Source organism: Pezoporus occidentalis, unplaced genomic scaffold (genome assembly GCF_034315485.1).
Source record: "Pezoporus occidentalis ecotype Australia unplaced genomic scaffold, CSIRO_AGI_Poc_V1 ctg4, whole genome shotgun sequence".
Classification (NCBI taxonomy): Eukaryota; Metazoa; Chordata; class Aves; order Psittaciformes; family Psittacidae; genus Pezoporus; species Pezoporus occidentalis.
In genome coordinates this window covers 6206882-6224022 of record NW_026915724.1, presented here as the reverse complement: position 1 = coordinate 6224022, position 17141 = coordinate 6206882, and the positions used below count along the sequence as shown (strand labels likewise).

The 17141-nt window shown below is 38.8% G+C and overlaps 1 protein-coding gene across 2 annotated transcripts in view; it reads left to right on the top strand.

The window, feature by feature from the left end:
* The window catches only part of NKAIN3 (sodium/potassium transporting ATPase interacting 3), a 355864-nt gene extending 346640 nt beyond the window's left edge, over positions 1-9224 (top strand). The window contains exons 6-7 of one of the 2 annotated variants that reach the window (XM_062633314.1): positions 4563-4646; positions 8213-9224. In XM_062633314.1, coding sequence (XP_062489298.1) covers positions 4563-4646; positions 8213-8226 — 98 coding nt within the window. In that variant the 3' untranslated portion in view covers positions 8227-9224. The remainder of the gene's footprint in view (positions 1-4562; positions 4647-8212) is intronic. The other variant, XM_062633316.1, reaches the window with a different exon arrangement.
* Positions 9225-17141: the final 7917 nt, after the last annotated feature.

Genomic DNA, 17141 nt, shown 5'->3' with positions numbered 1-17141 from the left:
ACCCTTGGAGAATAAAAATCCCTGTGTATCTGATATTGGTATCTTAGATGTCATAACACCAATAAAATGAGGAGAGACTTTGGTAGTAAAGATTGCAGTTAAGATTTCCATACTAGTGCCCTTTCTAAGACAACCTGTAAGATGATGCTTTTTTCAGCACAGTACTGAAGAGAAGTGTGGTACTTACATGCTGCAATGTTGGGCAGTTTTATAAGTGATGCTGTGTCTCGGTAGGTGAAGACTAAGAAGAAAATCTGGTGCAAAAACCTTAATAATTACTGTGGAACCCTGAAATATTCCTCTTTTAGCTTCCAGTAATAAAAGTTTATGCAAAAGATTGTCTCAGTAATTTTCTACCACTTTATCCAGTTTTAACCTGATTACTGTCTGCTAGTACTTTACAGAGACACAGCGGCAATCACAGTGCCACATATGATTACTGATGTCTCTTCTCTCTTTCTTAATTGTCTTGCACACATTTTCCCTCCTTTAGTCCTCTGCATAAATGAGAAGCTATTCCTGGGATCCTACAAAGGAAGGTGTGATACTTCAGCCCCATGACTCAAGGTTTAGGTGCTCAGACTTGTTATGAAGAGGGCAAAACAGAGAGTATTGGACCCAGAATGGATCAGCCTGACTGGTTCAGTGGTGGGTGTAAGAACAGTGAGTCTCTTGAGAATGAAAGGCAGCTGGGAAAGTAGACACCCTGAAAAAAAACCTAACCATGCTTATCTGGAAAGTTTATATAAGCTACAAGTGCAAACACTGGAAAATCTGAAATGTAGACTTTATGCATCTAGCGCTGACTTGCCATCAATCCTCCATTTTTGCTTCCTCTTTCTTGTTGACTTTGGCTTCTTTTCTTACTACCTGTCACTTATGTAACCTGGTTACACTCTCCCCAGTTATATACCTTTTCTTAATGTCTGTGACTGCATTAATATATTACCATTCAAAGAAATCTCAGGACAAGGAAAATAATTCAATGCAAAATAGTATTTAGAACTTAAAATCTATGGTACATAAAAACACACATTCAGTCAGCTGCTAGCCTGCCCCTCTCTTGAAAGGGGACATCTGGAGGTGACAGCCATTCAAGCCACCGGTTTGGGGGCTTGCTTACACTTATAAAAAGGGGAGGCATTAAAAGTATCCCAGGCCAAGAGGCTGCAGGATTTACTAAGAATTGTGCTATCCGCATACGGCCACTCTGTTAATACCTGCACCTCCAGACACGGTTAGAATTTGCCGACTTTGAAAAGGAGAAATTAGTGATATACCAATGGGCTGACAGGCTCTGGCAGCTGTTTGCACAGGGCCTGCCAGCAGGTCAGTGGGATATTGCCAGAGAAGCTGAATTCCAGATGAGAGGATGGGAAAGGAGACAGACAGCATTTTTTCAGAGCTCCAGTACTTCTGCGCTAACTTCAAAGGAGAGCAAATTTTAACTGGCATATGGGCAAACGCACTGGATTAATAATAGTAAATCAAACCTACCTGTCATCTGTCAAGACAAGAATAGCAAAATTGCTGGCGATGGTAGATAACGCTTTCCTCAGCCAGCAGCATATTGCACTTTTCTCACTCAGGCAGATTATGACAACTGTCCCTCTGATATGGCCCGTGAGTGAATGAGCATCATTTTAATGGACTACCCACAGTGGACAGCCAGCGCAGATTTGCACTTCCAAGCCCAGCAGGTAGTGAACTCTAAAGAAACATTTCACACTGGCCATTAAGCATCCAGCATGACCACAAAACTGAGGTGACACAAGCAGAGAGCAATTCCCTGGGACTATGGATCATGTTTTGCAGCCAGCTGCAGATAAAATAACTGGCTTCTGCTGTAACCTGCTGATATCCAGGGGGTGCTAAAAAATCCTCTCCCTAGGATTTTAAGTTTCTCTCTGCATGACTGTAGTTAATGACTGGACTCCGCGGGGTGTTCCTTGTTTAGTGACTGAATATCCCTACTGCTAACAACTCGTGGGGTTTTTTTGGTTTGGAGGGGGGAGGGGAAAGATTGGGTTTGCTTTTGTTTTAATTTAATGCATAGAATTCTAGAACTGTATAGATTTTTTGTTGTTGAACTTTCTTCCAGGCAGATGAACTTTCTGAAATTAATTATTTTAGTCCCATGAATTTATAGTACAAATTATCTATAGTCCATTAACCAGGCCAGAAATTAACAAAATCAATTATTTTATATCATCCTTAAACTGTTTTCCCCTTGGGAAACACATACAGACGTCACTGTTGTTTACTTTGGGCCAATTAAAGAGGGATGTATGGAAAAAGTTCACTCAATGTAAAGTTTTTAAGTATTTTATCAAAGTTGAATGTCTGTTCGAACTGAAACTTTGATAGTAATAAAAATTCAAATTTCTGTATCTAAGGGCTATTTGTGGTCTTAGTCCTGAAAGTCTACTAGATAAAAGTGCTGAAAATATCAGGTAAAAACAAACTGAATTTTTAAAACTAATAGTAACTTATAATTCTCATAACTGATGACCAATCTTCATATTAAAGAGCTATCAGCCATAAAATAGAGTGTATAATGAAAAATGGCACATTCCATTGTCTTGTGTGATAGAGCAGCTTTTTGCCTTGAGAATTAGCTTCACATGAATTTTAATGCAAAATTCAACTTTAATACTATATAACGCATCCTGGATTGTCAAAGAGAAAGCCTCAGCTAAACAGATTTTAGCAGTTCATCTCAAAAGTTGCTGGATGGTGCTGTTAAATATATATTCTTTATCAGACAAAGATACATCTATGATGTTGTCAATCATTAATATATATTGACTTCATTTCTTTCTCCAAAAGATTTGCTGGTAGAAGGACTAGTTACTTTAAACTCCCTCCCGGCTTACAGTAGCAGATGATGTTTGTGATTGCTGAGAGGAATGATGTGTGGTTCTGAAGTGGTGAATTAGCTCAAAAACATACCTTCTAAATCCTTCTATCACATGTCCTCAGTAAAAAACAATAAAAAATAAACCCCTTCAAAAAGCAGGGAAGACTAAAATAAATAAATTAAAAAAAAATTATACCTATGGACATGATTTTTTCTAAAAAGTTAATCAGTATCTATGCCTTACATTAGACATAATTTAAATAGATCAATTTTTATCTGCAAATACGCTTCTTTGTAAGGGTTCTATCCCGTTAGTGCTTAAGTTAATTTTGATGTATGTTATTTTATTTAGTGATAGCATTCTAAAGGAGAGCTGCAACATAAAGGAAATACAGTAGAAAGAGGAGGCGCAGATAGGCTAGGGCTGGCACTTGGGATGGGCTAGCTCCTCAGCATTATGTCCCACTCAGTTTTATGTAAACAGTCTTGTGGCTAAGGAGGTGCTGTATGATTGCGGTACATCAAGTTCCATTTTCAGCCAAGTTACCCCTGTCTTGGACTCAAGACAAGAGGCAACTGAAATCAACAGGGACAGATTTCAGTGGGTATTTCATCAGCCCTTCAATCTCTAAGCTTTTTTTCTCCATCCCCTCATCACGGATAAGTACTCTTTCTTTCTTTGTTTACCTAGTGCATACATTGCCTAGGAAAGGGTTGATTGTTATTGGGTGCTTATATGACAATCAACACAATGAGGATCTAAATTCTGCTCAGGACTTTTATATATAAGCCTATATATAAACAAATTAAGGCAGTTGCTTTCCATGTGACCAAAGAATCTTAATGTGCCGTGAATTTCTCAGCTCTGCACAGGTCTGCAAAAAGCCCTTCTAAATCACCAGAAAAATAACCTCCTCCATGAACATGCTTTTAAGATTTCTAGGATAGTTTCAACATGCGGCTTCTTGAAGCTGCTTGAAATCTTACCAAAAATAGTAAGCCACAAGACTCAGACTAAAATGTCTTATTTCAAAATCATTATTCCTATACAAAGGAACTAAAATCTTCTCAAGAGCAGGTATCTCTGACAGAAATCTTGAGAGAAAGTGGAATGATTCTGAAACAGCTTCCTGTCCCCACAACTCATCCAGAGATGAAGCAGATGCAGCTTTTTCACATTCGGTTCTCACCACTTTATTTGTAACTCAGTGGATACACCTTTGGGGTTTTTTGGTGCATTATATTCCTGAAAGAATTTAGGTGAAATTAGGCTCATGAGCTAAGCTGTTTCCACTGCCTAAATTTCTTCAAAACCACTTCTGAATTATGAAATACTATATGAGAGTATATGCTGAGATTGCCTTAGAGAGAAGCAGCTACGTTACCCCACCGTGGTTTCTGTTTACATATTCTGCAGATCTGTGAATGCCTCTTTCGTACACACACTGGCAAGAGTTTGTATCTGGTCAGTCACCAGCCAGCCTGTCTTGCCAGATACAGGGCTAAATGAACCTCAAGGGAGGCAGAGCACAGAGCCTCCTGTAAGCAGTTTCCACAGCATTGTTACCCACTTGGTTTATTTCTTGTAGGCAAACCTGTGCATGCACTTACTATCTTTTTTAACATAATTTGTCCATATTTCTTTTTAAGTTGACATATTTTCATTTCCATTTGTTCATTTCTGGAACTGTTGTATTTTCAGTTGATTTCATAGGCGGACTTGACACATACTCCTACCGACAGCCCCCCCAGGAACATGTTGAGTTAAAGCCCGTAAAGCCTGTAGGTAAGGTTCTGGTCCTACAGACCACATTAATCCTTCTAACTGGACTGAAAGCTAACCTTCTCCTGAAATAATTTTTGGCATCAAGTTACTAATAATTTAATTACATTTTAATTAGAATTTAATTAAAAATTAATCCACATAAAACATGCAAGTAAGGAGACTTTTATCATCGATGACATATCCACTAATGCAAGGATTAGTAGATATCACCATGTCTGCCGTGTTGTGCCTTGGCTTAACGCAAGGAGAGGCTCTAAGTGAAGGATGGAATTGATTTCCTGCTGACTTTTTAGCAAGAGAAGAGCTGGTTTATGGCTGCTGCTGCTGCATAAACCTTAATGGGATTAACCCCTTTATGGAAAAGCAGAAGCTTTTACATTTGTCTAGCTACTGAAAGAAAAATGTTTGCTGAAAACCTGTTAGTCAGCTTAAAGTCTATCTATCTGTAGAGTTCCACTGCAATTTCATTATCTCTTTGTAATCACATATTTGCTATCACCATGAAAATCACGTTTTCATAGGCTCTTCCCACTCTGCTACCTAATGTATAAGTTCGTATGCATATATATTCTTTTTATTTGTAATAAGATAATGGGGAAACATTACTAGAACATATATTTTGCAGAAGCCCAGGTAACTTCCAGTAGATGATATTTCTAAATATCAAAACAGAAGATGTTAATTTGTAAAGTCTTCTTAGATGCTTCTAAGTTGTTGCCCTGATGTTTTCTGTCTTTAAATTTACCTTCAGGCCTTTCAAGTATCTTAAATGCAACATGAAACCCATGTGCAGCTAATTGACTGAAACTGATTTAATGACTTACTGTATTTTACTTACCAGTTAACGGAATTAAAATGAGTTTGAGGTTTTTTTCCTGGTGTATGCATGTGTACATGTGCTGGGAGATTTAATTTAAAGTGGACTATTGCTAACAAGATGTTTTGAGTTGGCGCTTGACACCTGAACATTGCTTGTGACTTTATTCATTTTTTCATGGTTTTTAAATGTATTTTATTCAAGCTGCAGCTTTCAGTATGTAGAAATAAACATGGACAAAAATGTACTGAAGTTTAGTGAGTTAATATTGTAAGATTATGGGGGACCAAAAAGGAGAAAAGCCCTCTCAGTATGATGATGTATGTTAGAACAGGAAGAAATATCACATTATGACAACAAAATGAAGAGTATGACATGGCATTAAGTACACCCTCTATATTGGAATCTGCGTTTTCAGTATTATTTCTTTAAATGCTAGTTTTGCTGCATTTTCTGTGTAATGATGACAGCAAAATGGGGTTTTGACCATTCTGAATAAGCTTCTGGACTGAAAAAAGTAAAATAGGTACCCAGGATGTAGAATGCCATAGCTACAACACTTACACATCTTCATAAAAAGATTTTAATGTCTAAACCTGCATTCAGGTTAATTTTATGTATTAAATGAATAAATGTTTAGTACTTTATTAGTAAACCTAATATAACTAAAGGAGAGGGGAAAAGGAATTTTCACAAAATACTTAGAAAAATTCCTACAAAATGTGTTCATTTATTTTGCAGCAGAAAAATCACGGAATGTGAGAATTTGTTTTTTTAATGGCAGATTTTGGTGAAGTAGCTCAAAGGATTTGGAGATGTTGGTGGGCTTTCAGTACTGGAGAATAAATGGCAACTTCCCATTAACCACATATGGGTATTGTACAGATGGGAGGACCCTCTCTGGCCTCTTTATGCAGTCTGAAGTATAAAATTGGAAGATAAATTATACTGAGTTTTCTTCTTTATCGATGTTTTGGTCCTATGCACTGAAAGATACAGAGAGGATCTGGACCTAAGCAGGGAAGAAAAATACTATCAGTGATCAAAGTCTGAATTAAAAGCCAAATTGCTGGGAACAATTTGAATGGTCAGTGGATTGAGCCAGAAGATGCTTATGTCTCTGCAGCACATCAGCCTTCTAAGACTTCTTTTGATAAGTTAATTGCTGTCTGTATCAGTTATATGCAGTCTGAGAATCCATAATATCCCTATAAAATGTGACTTCTGGAATCCAAGCTGTGAAAAACTCCATTTCTGCTCTCTTAAAGTTGAATATGAGTAATGCTTGTTAAACACAATCAAAGCTTTAATAAAGGTTGCAGATCTTTTGCCATCCGCACCACTTTCCTCATGGGAAAAATTAGCTTGATGTTATTTATAGATGAAAGCTTGGCTATATTTACCCTTTTTTTTCACCCCTCTTATTTCCCTTATTTAATTAATAAATTAACTAAACATAGCCCATTGGAAATACAAGGCTCTGTGGCCTCATCCATACTATGCAGAAGACAGTCTTGTTTTATCAAGTATCCATATTCAGTATAATGTCTGCTTAGTACTCCCGTAATTATTAATGATTAGCAAGTCTAAGATTAGTTTGCCTTTTCACCCCTGAGAAGAGGTTAAACTTAAACTTGTTCCATGGCAAACATCTTTAATGCAAATATGAAATGATCATAGCTTGTCTGTTTGCTCTTCATTCTGCCTATAACTCCATTAGGCTACTGGACAAGGAGAAGAAGAATCTTTGCCCCCAAAAGTGCAGCTTCAGTTAAGATGTGTGTAAGGCAGGAGACAACAGGGGGAGTAGAAAAAAAATCATCATATTCTCTCTGAGACTAAAGCACATGGGCTATAAAGAGGACTGTTGTGTTTTCATCTCTTTCAAGCACAATATCAACAGCCAAGTCACTTGGTAATGTTTAGAACTGCCTCATGAATTGCCACATGGAAGAGAGAGGAGTGTGGGGTTTAGAATTAAAAAATAAGAGGTTGCATTTTGTCTTGCATTAGGGTTTTTTATCATTATTATTAATGGTTTACATGTGCATTATTATTCCTGTTTGGATGAGTATGTCTGACCCAGTGCTACTGTAGCTTTGAGCAACCTTGTTTGGACAGACTCTGAATGGTTAATTCCAATTAGGGATGTTCCTAGGATTTCCAGGAACATTGCTAACTTCTGCTCATAGAACTGATTGTCTGAGAAACTGTCAGTGGAGAGGTCACCTCTCTGTGATGGGTCTGCGTGGCCCTGTCCTGTCTGCATCTTCTCCTGAGACTCTACCCAGTGTAAAATTGCTATGAAAGACCACTGTAGATTTTCCAAGATTACACAAGTGAACACGGTTTACGGGGGATCGAGTGAGAACACATAGATTTGACAGATGTGTGATTATGGTGAGGATTATCAACACTGTTAAAATACAGTGTTAAAGTGCATCATCTTAAAAAAAAAAATATCTGTTATTATGTGAGCTTCAGACATGTTTCAGCACCTGTGGGATTTTTCCCCAGAAGTTTTTTGCCTGTACAGTATGCATGATACAAAGCTACTACTTTGTACCCAGCCATTCTTTCTTGTCCTTATATGTGGGTCTTGTAGCTGAAAACATTAGTGACCAGAGGTCATTGATCCACTTGTTCATTAGTTACTAATCTTTCAGCTGATGTGAATTTTCAACTCACAAATAGGAAGACAAAAAGAAGACACTAATTTTTAAGTAATTCATATATTCTGGTTTTTTAGGTCGAAGTAAGTAATGAAGTGGACTCAAGACTTCTGCTGCTGCAGCTGAAGAAACAGATATTAGAAGAGAAGACCAACCTTGTGGCTCATCGTTCTGGAAGAAACCCACCATCCGTTCCTCACGGCATGTGGACTGTTCTTCCCGCAGGCTCAGTGTCATTATCAGCGTTGTTATTTCGTAGATCCTTGTAGATGATCTTGAATTTTTGAATAATTTACTTATATGGACACTTGTAAATTGTAAATTTTTTCTTTTTTAATTTTAATATTTTTACTACATTCAGTGTTAAGGCATGAAAACAAAACCACCTGTGAAAACTAGGAGAAGGGTGCATCTTTCTCAGAAAAAGTCAGTATTTTTTGACTGATAGAATCATACTGTGCCTGGTCAAGATTTTGTTGGTAAACAGTAACTTTGACTCCAAAATGAGCAGCAGGAGTCAAACCCTAACAGTGTACAAGAAGTCATTTCAATGCTGTATTTAGAATTCTCAATGTCCAGTCCTTGCATTGTTTGAACTGCTGTATGCTGTAGGAATTGATCTATGACCCTTCTTACCCAGATGTTCAAGCACTAATGTACTCACCTAATTGTTGCAATTCTTATGTGATTCCTTCTCCATTCCTAATCTCTTTTGTCCTGAGCCCACCATCAGTAGCTGTCTCTGATTTGAAGAGATGTAGGACAACCACTCTACGGATGTCAGTCTCTAGGAATCCTTACATCCAGGGCTCTTTAGATGTCTGTGATTTGCACATTTTTAAACTCTTTTCCTCCTTTCTCCCAGGAAGAAGCCAAGCATGAATGTACAGTACGAGGCACCATTTGAAGCCTTAGAAGTCTCCGGGGACTAATTTTGCTCTTAATTTGACAGTAAACAAGCAAACCTGAAAATGTGTGTAAAAATCTGTAAAATTATTTGTAAATACTTCTAGACAAAGAACATGTATGTAACTGTGGTATTTTGTTTTCTATCCTGTCACCACTAGCATAAAGTGATACACAAAGCTATTTTCTCTGGGGAACTGGCACTCTTTTAAACAGAACCTTTGGTTTCTTCTTAATTACTGTATGAAGTGCTGTGCACAGTTGTATGCCCCAGAGAGCTGCATCTCTCCACAGAGCCTACGTGCCTCAGCATTCAGCAGAAGCTTCAGGGGTTTGGGGCTGGTTTTGGTTTTGCAGTTTCTCATTTTATGGTTTCTTTGGTGGGATTGTCAATAAGGACATTCCTTCTGGCATGTGTATCTCTATATCTCTGTCACAAGTTGAACAGAGGTCCACTAAGTTACTTCGTAAATGTCCTAAGCAGTCTTCAGCTGGTAATTTCTGGCCCAACAACATTAGATCTTAAATTTGCAGTCTTCTCTTGAATCAGCTGTATTCAAGATGAAAGCTAAAAAGCTTGTCTTGATTCTTTCCCTTCTAAAGTCTATTTGTGTTATCAATATGAACCTAATGGGGTGCAAATAAATACAATGGAGGTAGTGTCTGTCATTTTTAGGTAGCAAGGCTCTTGTGGTGCATCCGCCTGTTTCCCACCTAGTTAAATCAAAGACCTCACTGTCTTTGGAGAAACCACAACCTGAACGTAGGTTAATGTTCCCTGAAACAGAGTATAAAGTAAGCATTAAGACAAAGTCAACAGAAACAACAACTGAATAAAACCTTTTTTAGTATTCCTAGAACCAAATATACCTCAAACGGGATGTCTTTGTGTGTGAAGTCAAACTGTGCCAAAAAGAGGGATGCTTTGTATGAAGATAGTGTCATCTTCCTTGTGTGTTTGTGTATTCCCTCCTACACTATTTTCCCCTAGATTCTAGAATACTGCAAAGTTCCAGGTTTGTCCCATCTTGAAAAGCTCATCTTAGCACTAAAACCTTAGCACTAAAGACCAAACCTAATATAAATAATACCATTTTTGAGGCATCATAAGGAAGACAGAGTGTGAATTGTTTATTGCTGTAATATTTTAATAAGTGAACACATTTTTATATACTTCTGTAATGTTTTACTTCTGCTTATCATAACTGATTATTTCATTTCTTTACATGATGCCTAAAACACTGATGATGTCTACCTAGCCAGTACATGCAGCCTTCTTGTTTGTGATGGCTCTGGAACTTCAGAGACAGGGATAACTGAGCACTGTTCAGCATCTGGCAGTTTCCAGAAGCTGCCTTGCTTCAGCTTTCTCAAGTGCAGAGAGAGCCTGGGACACGGGCATCTAACACATTGATTCCCGTCATTGATCACACATTGATCAATATGGTTCCCATCTGGGTTTTACATTTCATCATAAATTTCCCTGCAATAATTATTATGGGCTAGCAGATTAAAAGCCTCCAGCTGAACCCAGTGCTACCCTCAGGACCAGACAGGAGGAAAAGGAAGGAGGAGCTTTCTCCAAGGAGGAGCATCCCTGGAAGAACTTTTGGTGTACTTAATTTTCTACCAAGACAGGCACTTTTGCTGGACCCTGTTTTACGAATCTGCCTCAATGTGTCTAAACCCTGCCTTTCTGTGCGTACTTCATGTTTTCAAGTTGCTAACCAAAAGCTGTGCACATGCCACAAAAACTCAGCAAAGACAGACTCTGACTTCTCTTCTGTCTGAAATATCGATTGCTCTAGCTGAGGAACACAAACCAGAATATCCCAAATAACACTTCAAATCTCAGAATCATTACCAATTCAGAGAGTCTGCCATCTGTCTCACTTAATGAACAGAACGATCCTGATTGAGAGGTATTTGTCTTCATTAGAACAAGCCAAAATGCATACTGCAATGGTGAAGGAAACTGTCGTTCTTTTCTAAATTGAGATACAAAAAATAGCACCAATCAATCTGTACATGTTGGGGGTGAAAGTCTAGAGAATAATAAATGGATTTGAATGTTAATTGCTGTGTCTGCCAATATAGTAAAATGTATTGGCAAACAATTTTGTAGGAAACTTAAGCAATAATTCCTTCTTTTCTGTAACACTTACTTTCACTAAGCTGTTAGGTGAGTCCCAGACCAGCCAGCTACATAGGAAATAAGTGTTGATTTTCTGAATAAACTTAGATAGTTTTCTTAAGCTTAACTGTAACATGTAATTTCAGGAAATTACTAGGTTTGCACTGCAGAACAGAACTTGCTGACAATCTTAAAACCTCAGAGCAGATATCAGTTGGTATAAACTGTTCTGGTATTTCTGACATTACTGACAAAGTGACACTTAGAACAGCTGAAGATTTGTCTTTCAAACTTTTAGACTTTTCCTTTCCCCGAGTCTCTGCTTATCTCAAGTTTTACAGAGAATCAGATTTGCAACACTACTTTAACTGACAGCAAGACTGGGGATGTGCCTGCAGAAATAATGGCACTGCATGTTCAGTAAGGATCGAGCCCGGTAGCACCAGTGTTGTAAAAAGGCATCTCATGTCTTCAGGACCTGAAAACAGAAACTATACTGAGAAATAAACACATTTCTGCCTGGTACAGTCACATAGAGTGATTGTATATTACAGTTTTGGGTGATCCTGAAGGAATCATTGGCTGGACTGACACCCTCAGATCTTCCTTATCCATACAGATTTTTTACATAAAAATTTGAAACAAATAAATTTTTTGAAATTCGACTGTGATCTGAAGGAACTTTTTAAAATGAAACAGTTCATGGCCTGGATTTGCTAAAGGGGTTCTTTTAGTGGCCGGATATGACATTAACTACTATAGATAGTTTAGTGCATGGCAGGGGGTTGGAACTAGATGATCTCAAGGTCCTTTCTAACCCTAACTATTCTATGATTCTATGAAATAACTTTCAATAGAACTTTACCAGTTAAAACCATGGGAATTATGCCTGGTTTTATTTAACAACTGCTTGCCTTCAGTAGTGCAAAAGATGGCATTAAGAACCTGGTTTTTACCATATATTAATAAGGATATTAGAACTTGAAGGTAGGGGTATGGTTGCTGGTCAGCATGGGACAATACTACCTTGTTTAAATCCTGAGAACACATAATTTGGTCACTCAAAAGCCTTGTTGTCCTGTCCCCAAAGTGGTGTATTTTAGCCAAAAGAAACCATGGTGGTTGATCTCTATCAGATAAACAACATTGAGTGCTGGCTGTCTTTGCTCACAGCTGCCATGCTGGGCTCTACTCCATGTCTGGATCTTGAGTTTCACCTCTCCACACGGATGTCCACAGCTCAGGTGGTGGTGTAACACCGTTGTCACCTCCAAGTGCCACATTGGCAGGTGCAGCCTTTTTCCAACACCAACTGCAATGTGCTTCTCTGCAGCTGGCTTCCTGCCTGTCTTTTACATGGGAGTTACCTGGTTGAAAAAAGCCAACCCAGCAATCTATCAAGTTCCTTTAACAGACTTTGACAGAGGCAAACAAAAACTGACATCCCAAACTAATTGGCTTGCCTCCTTCCAGTATCAGCTTCATCTGGTTTAATTATAATGAATTACAACCTAGCAGCACTTTTGTACACTGAAGAAATTTCAAGTTGGGAAAATGTTGCTTCCATGGTTTTTTTTTGCAAACAAACTCAGCTCTTAGCTGCTATGCTCAGTGTTTGGACAGAAACTTGTTCTTTAGTGCCTCTCACATTGATGGGTCCCTGCCTGCCAGATTGGCACTTTTACAGCTGGGGGGCTGGGTTGCACCCTGAGGTCATGTCAGAGGTTTGATGGGTTAGAGCTGCATAAGGTGGAGGATGCCCTCATCAGTATAGCCTTAAAGAAATAGTCTCTCCTCTCTGTCCCTACAAGCATAACTGTGGATCATCCTGAAACAGCCATTAATTTGCAGAGGGTCATAAGCGAACTAATATACACATTATGGACAATCGGGGAATTCAGTTCTGTGAAAATAGGCACATAAAGAAGATATTTCATATCAAGATCACTGCTGCAGGGTTTGCCCCTTAGAGTTATGTCTGCATTGCATGCTGATGGTGTGCTCACAGGATGTGAGAGCAGCCCCGATGACCTGGAAATAGCAGCACTCCGCTTCGCTGTAAGGAACACAAGGCTGTTCAGGACCCTCAATAATTATTTAGCAGCCACAGGCACAGATCTAGCCTGTCCTGCTTGCAATTTTCCCCAGGTTGATAAGCAACTGCTGATAAATGATGGTTTCTCATGGCAGTTTCCATTTCCTTCACACAAGTCATAGTTCAAATGTTTCTCTTTGATTTTAGATGAATTAAGCATCTGGGTTTAATTCCTGCCTCCATATGAGTACCTACTGGTCAGTCATATAACACAGTCCTGGATGGGACAGCTTTGGGGAACAGCTGCTCTTGCATGGTCTGTTTTCTTACCAGCAAAAGACTCTTGAGTGTACTGACTGAACAGTAACCATGCATAAATCATACCAGGAAGGCAAAAAAAAAGGAGTCTTCATATTTTCCTTATCCCCCTAGGACCTTGTATCATTTTTTTAAGCTTGCTGTCCTGGTTTCCTGTTTATTCCACACCAGCCATATGCAACCATAGTTTCAAAACACCCTAAGTGAGTGCCAAGCAGACTTGCTGAAGCTGAATTATGAGTTGGCTGAATGTGATTCCAAAAGTAATGCAATTTCTCTTTTTCCACAACAATATTTTCTGCCCAACTAGTACAGCATCATATACAAGGATGTGTTACAACATTCCCTAGGATGTAACTACTTGGAATGACAACCATGTTACATGTGAGCAAACAAATCAGCTCCCCATGTTGGCCCATACTATTCAATCAAATGTCATGAGTGTGTACTTAACCTGCTTTATCTGTGTATCCAGAACCAGGGTAGCAAGCATGTAGAAAGTCCCAAGTGCTGGGGCAAATACAAGCCAACAACTTGTTTAAGCAGCCACGGTCTGATGATAGTAATCCACACTGCATTGTGGGTTTTTTTTCATAGCAAATAAAGCCACCTGACTTAGAGGTGGCAGCCAGATCCTCAGGTGTGTGATAATCGGTAACCTTCTATGCCACTCTTAATATATATATGTATTCAAAGTCATGTTTTGTTTTCTAAAGGTCTTACAATTCAGGTAAGTCTGTTTTCCCTGAAGTTTAGAGAAGGCTGTATGTAGACTGCTATAGGGAGTGTCCCTTGGAGTGTTTGAAGACCAGAATAACACCTATGGAGACCACTCTCTGCCCATGGGAGCACCCAAGGACGCATCCTAGCGCCTGGGTGGCAGCTCTGGAGGAAACCCAGAGGAGCCCAGAGCTCTGAGGGGAGCAGGAGGGTCTGGCTGCCACAGACGCTGGGCTCTGCAACCTGCGGCAGTCTGCTGGAAAACAGCCCTGGGAGATCTCATTGAGGACCTCTCCTGCTTTGCTCGGGACCTCAATTTAACTGCATTTAAACCCAGGCCTTGGCCTTGGTGCTTGCCTGATCTGTGCTGTGCCCATGCAAGAAAGACTTGGGGAAATAAATATATCAGACCTACAAAAGGCAGCATGCTGAAAGCAAAACTAGGTGATAGAAAGCAAACAACAAGAAAAAGGTAAAAGGAAAAGAACTGTGATTTTAACATCATCATACTTTAGTAGTCTCAAAATGACAGTTTTGATTTCCTAGCATGAAAAGCACCACAACACACACACACACAAATATGTATCTTTGTCATTGCTTTTGTAAAAGGGTAGGGTTTCTAAAAACTCAACTAGTTTTACAGCCTGTCGTTCACCATTAAAATCTAATACACCAAGAAACATTCTGTACATACAAAGGAGTATTAAGTGAAAGGTTTGACTGCTGTTCTGCTGTGCAGATTATGCCACCTCATGGCTAGTGGCAGAAATACCACCACACGCTTAAGAGTCAAAAATACAGTAGAGGAAAAAGAGTATTTCATTGCATTTATTGGTACATATTGCTGAAATGTCACAAGTCCCACTGGGATCAATCACCACAGAGTGCTGAGATCAAATCTGTGAATTATACGTAAGTACTAAGCACTGCAAAATATATCGCCTTTTAACAGTTGAATTTGATGGTTTACTGCAAATATATTACTAACAAAACATATAAGCCAAAGCTAACCTGGTACTACCCTATAAACTGGAGCTCTATTTCCGTGCTTAAGGTTTCAGTAGGCTGCCATTATCTGGAAGCACACAGTGTTTTCTATTCCAAGAAGTAGTCTCTTTGCCTCTTCCACTTCAGTAAGAAGAAATATTATTTCTTTTTAGCTGGATAACTAACATGGAATTCCATGGCAGGGGGGTTGGAACTAGATGACCTTAAGGTCCTTTCCAACCCAAACCATTCTATGATTAGGATAAATTATACAATTAATTAGAAACAGCCCCTGAGTATCTAAGGAAATCTAGATAAAACAAAAACATAATTAAAGCAAAACCATTTATTAATTTGGCATACACATGCTATTTCGAGAAGTGGAAATGAGGAATCAAAAAGTTAGGTCTTTGGGATTTTTCCTGTGACCTGGTTAACCCACAAACAAGGTAACCCATCCAGGAACCATGAGAAATGACCACTCATAGTTTAAAACTCCTCATCTAAAAGGTACTACAGTCTTTCATCATGACAGAGGGGAGGACATTGGTAGGTTAACTTTGCAGAAGTGAATGTGAAAGTCAGGCACCATTTGCATTTTGAATATTCATATTATTTTCTTAATATAGTTGTTTGAAAAAAGAAGTGTTATGCACTGATTTTGATGCAATCTAGTTCAGAGATAATAACATACTTTTGTTTCCTATGTCTAGAAAGGCTATGGATGGGTTCTCTCCCTCTTACCCAGGGAATGCACTTGTTGGAGCAGTAATCTGCAGGCCAAAATTACTGATGCATTTAGGGATCATCCTTATTTCTCTGACTTGCCAGAAAGTTCATATGCCCAAAGGACAGCTTACCACGCAAATAAATTAAAATGCCAGCCTCATCAGAAAAAAATACTAGTTATTTCCTGTTCAGAAGCAATTGTTTATTACAGCAAAACAAAATACATTTGTTGGTAACTGTGCCAGTTTTTAAACTTACAATACAGAAGTATCTAATCACACTGAATCCTCTTTCTGGAGATTGCTTTAACAAGGAGATCATGTGGAGCAAATGTGTTACTGGAGTCAGAATCTTTGGAGAGTAAAAAAGCCATAAATTGCACATTCTTCCCCTATTTCCAGCTTCTGGGATTAATTTGGCCATCCATGAATAATGCATTGCAAGACCAGCTTCCTACCTTTCGAGATTCATTCTGTTCATTCAATGTAACTATTATGACTCTCAGTCTGCTCTGTATGACATATAATTTTGCATAATATTAACCAGCATGTTGGAAGTAGGGCCTCCTTAATAAATAGAGTTTCTGCTTCAAAATTGCATACAGATGACTTCACAGAGCTACCTGGAATGCACACTCCAAATGCTATCTTCTGAAAACACTCTTGTCCGCTATAATGACATTTGAAATGACTGATGAAAACCTGCTTGGGCGCATACATTAGTAATTAATGGTGTGTAGATATGTCTTTGTCCTCCTGGAGAAGAATGAAGACTTGGCTTCCTCAGTAGATGTGGCTACTTACTTTACATTAACACATCTGTGACTCCGAGGTCCAAGCCTTTCTGGAAAACTGAGAAGAAAACACAAGCCTTTTCCCTTTGTGCTAGGAAATTGCAAGGCATTCAGCTGCTTGTATCCACCACAGAAACCTTAGGGAAACAGAAGACACACTGGGATTTCTCTGAAGAAGCAACACTGCCTGCTTAGTGAGACCTCAACCTAATGACCCAAATTGTATTGTGGCTGTGACACGTGTCCCACACTATAATACTTAATGGACTGTAATATTTAATCTCTTGGTATCACACTCCTCTATGAAGTGGGCATAGTAATAGCTATGTAGCACTTGCTCACAGAAACAACTCAGATTTGACTTATTTTATTTAGTGGAGCTGC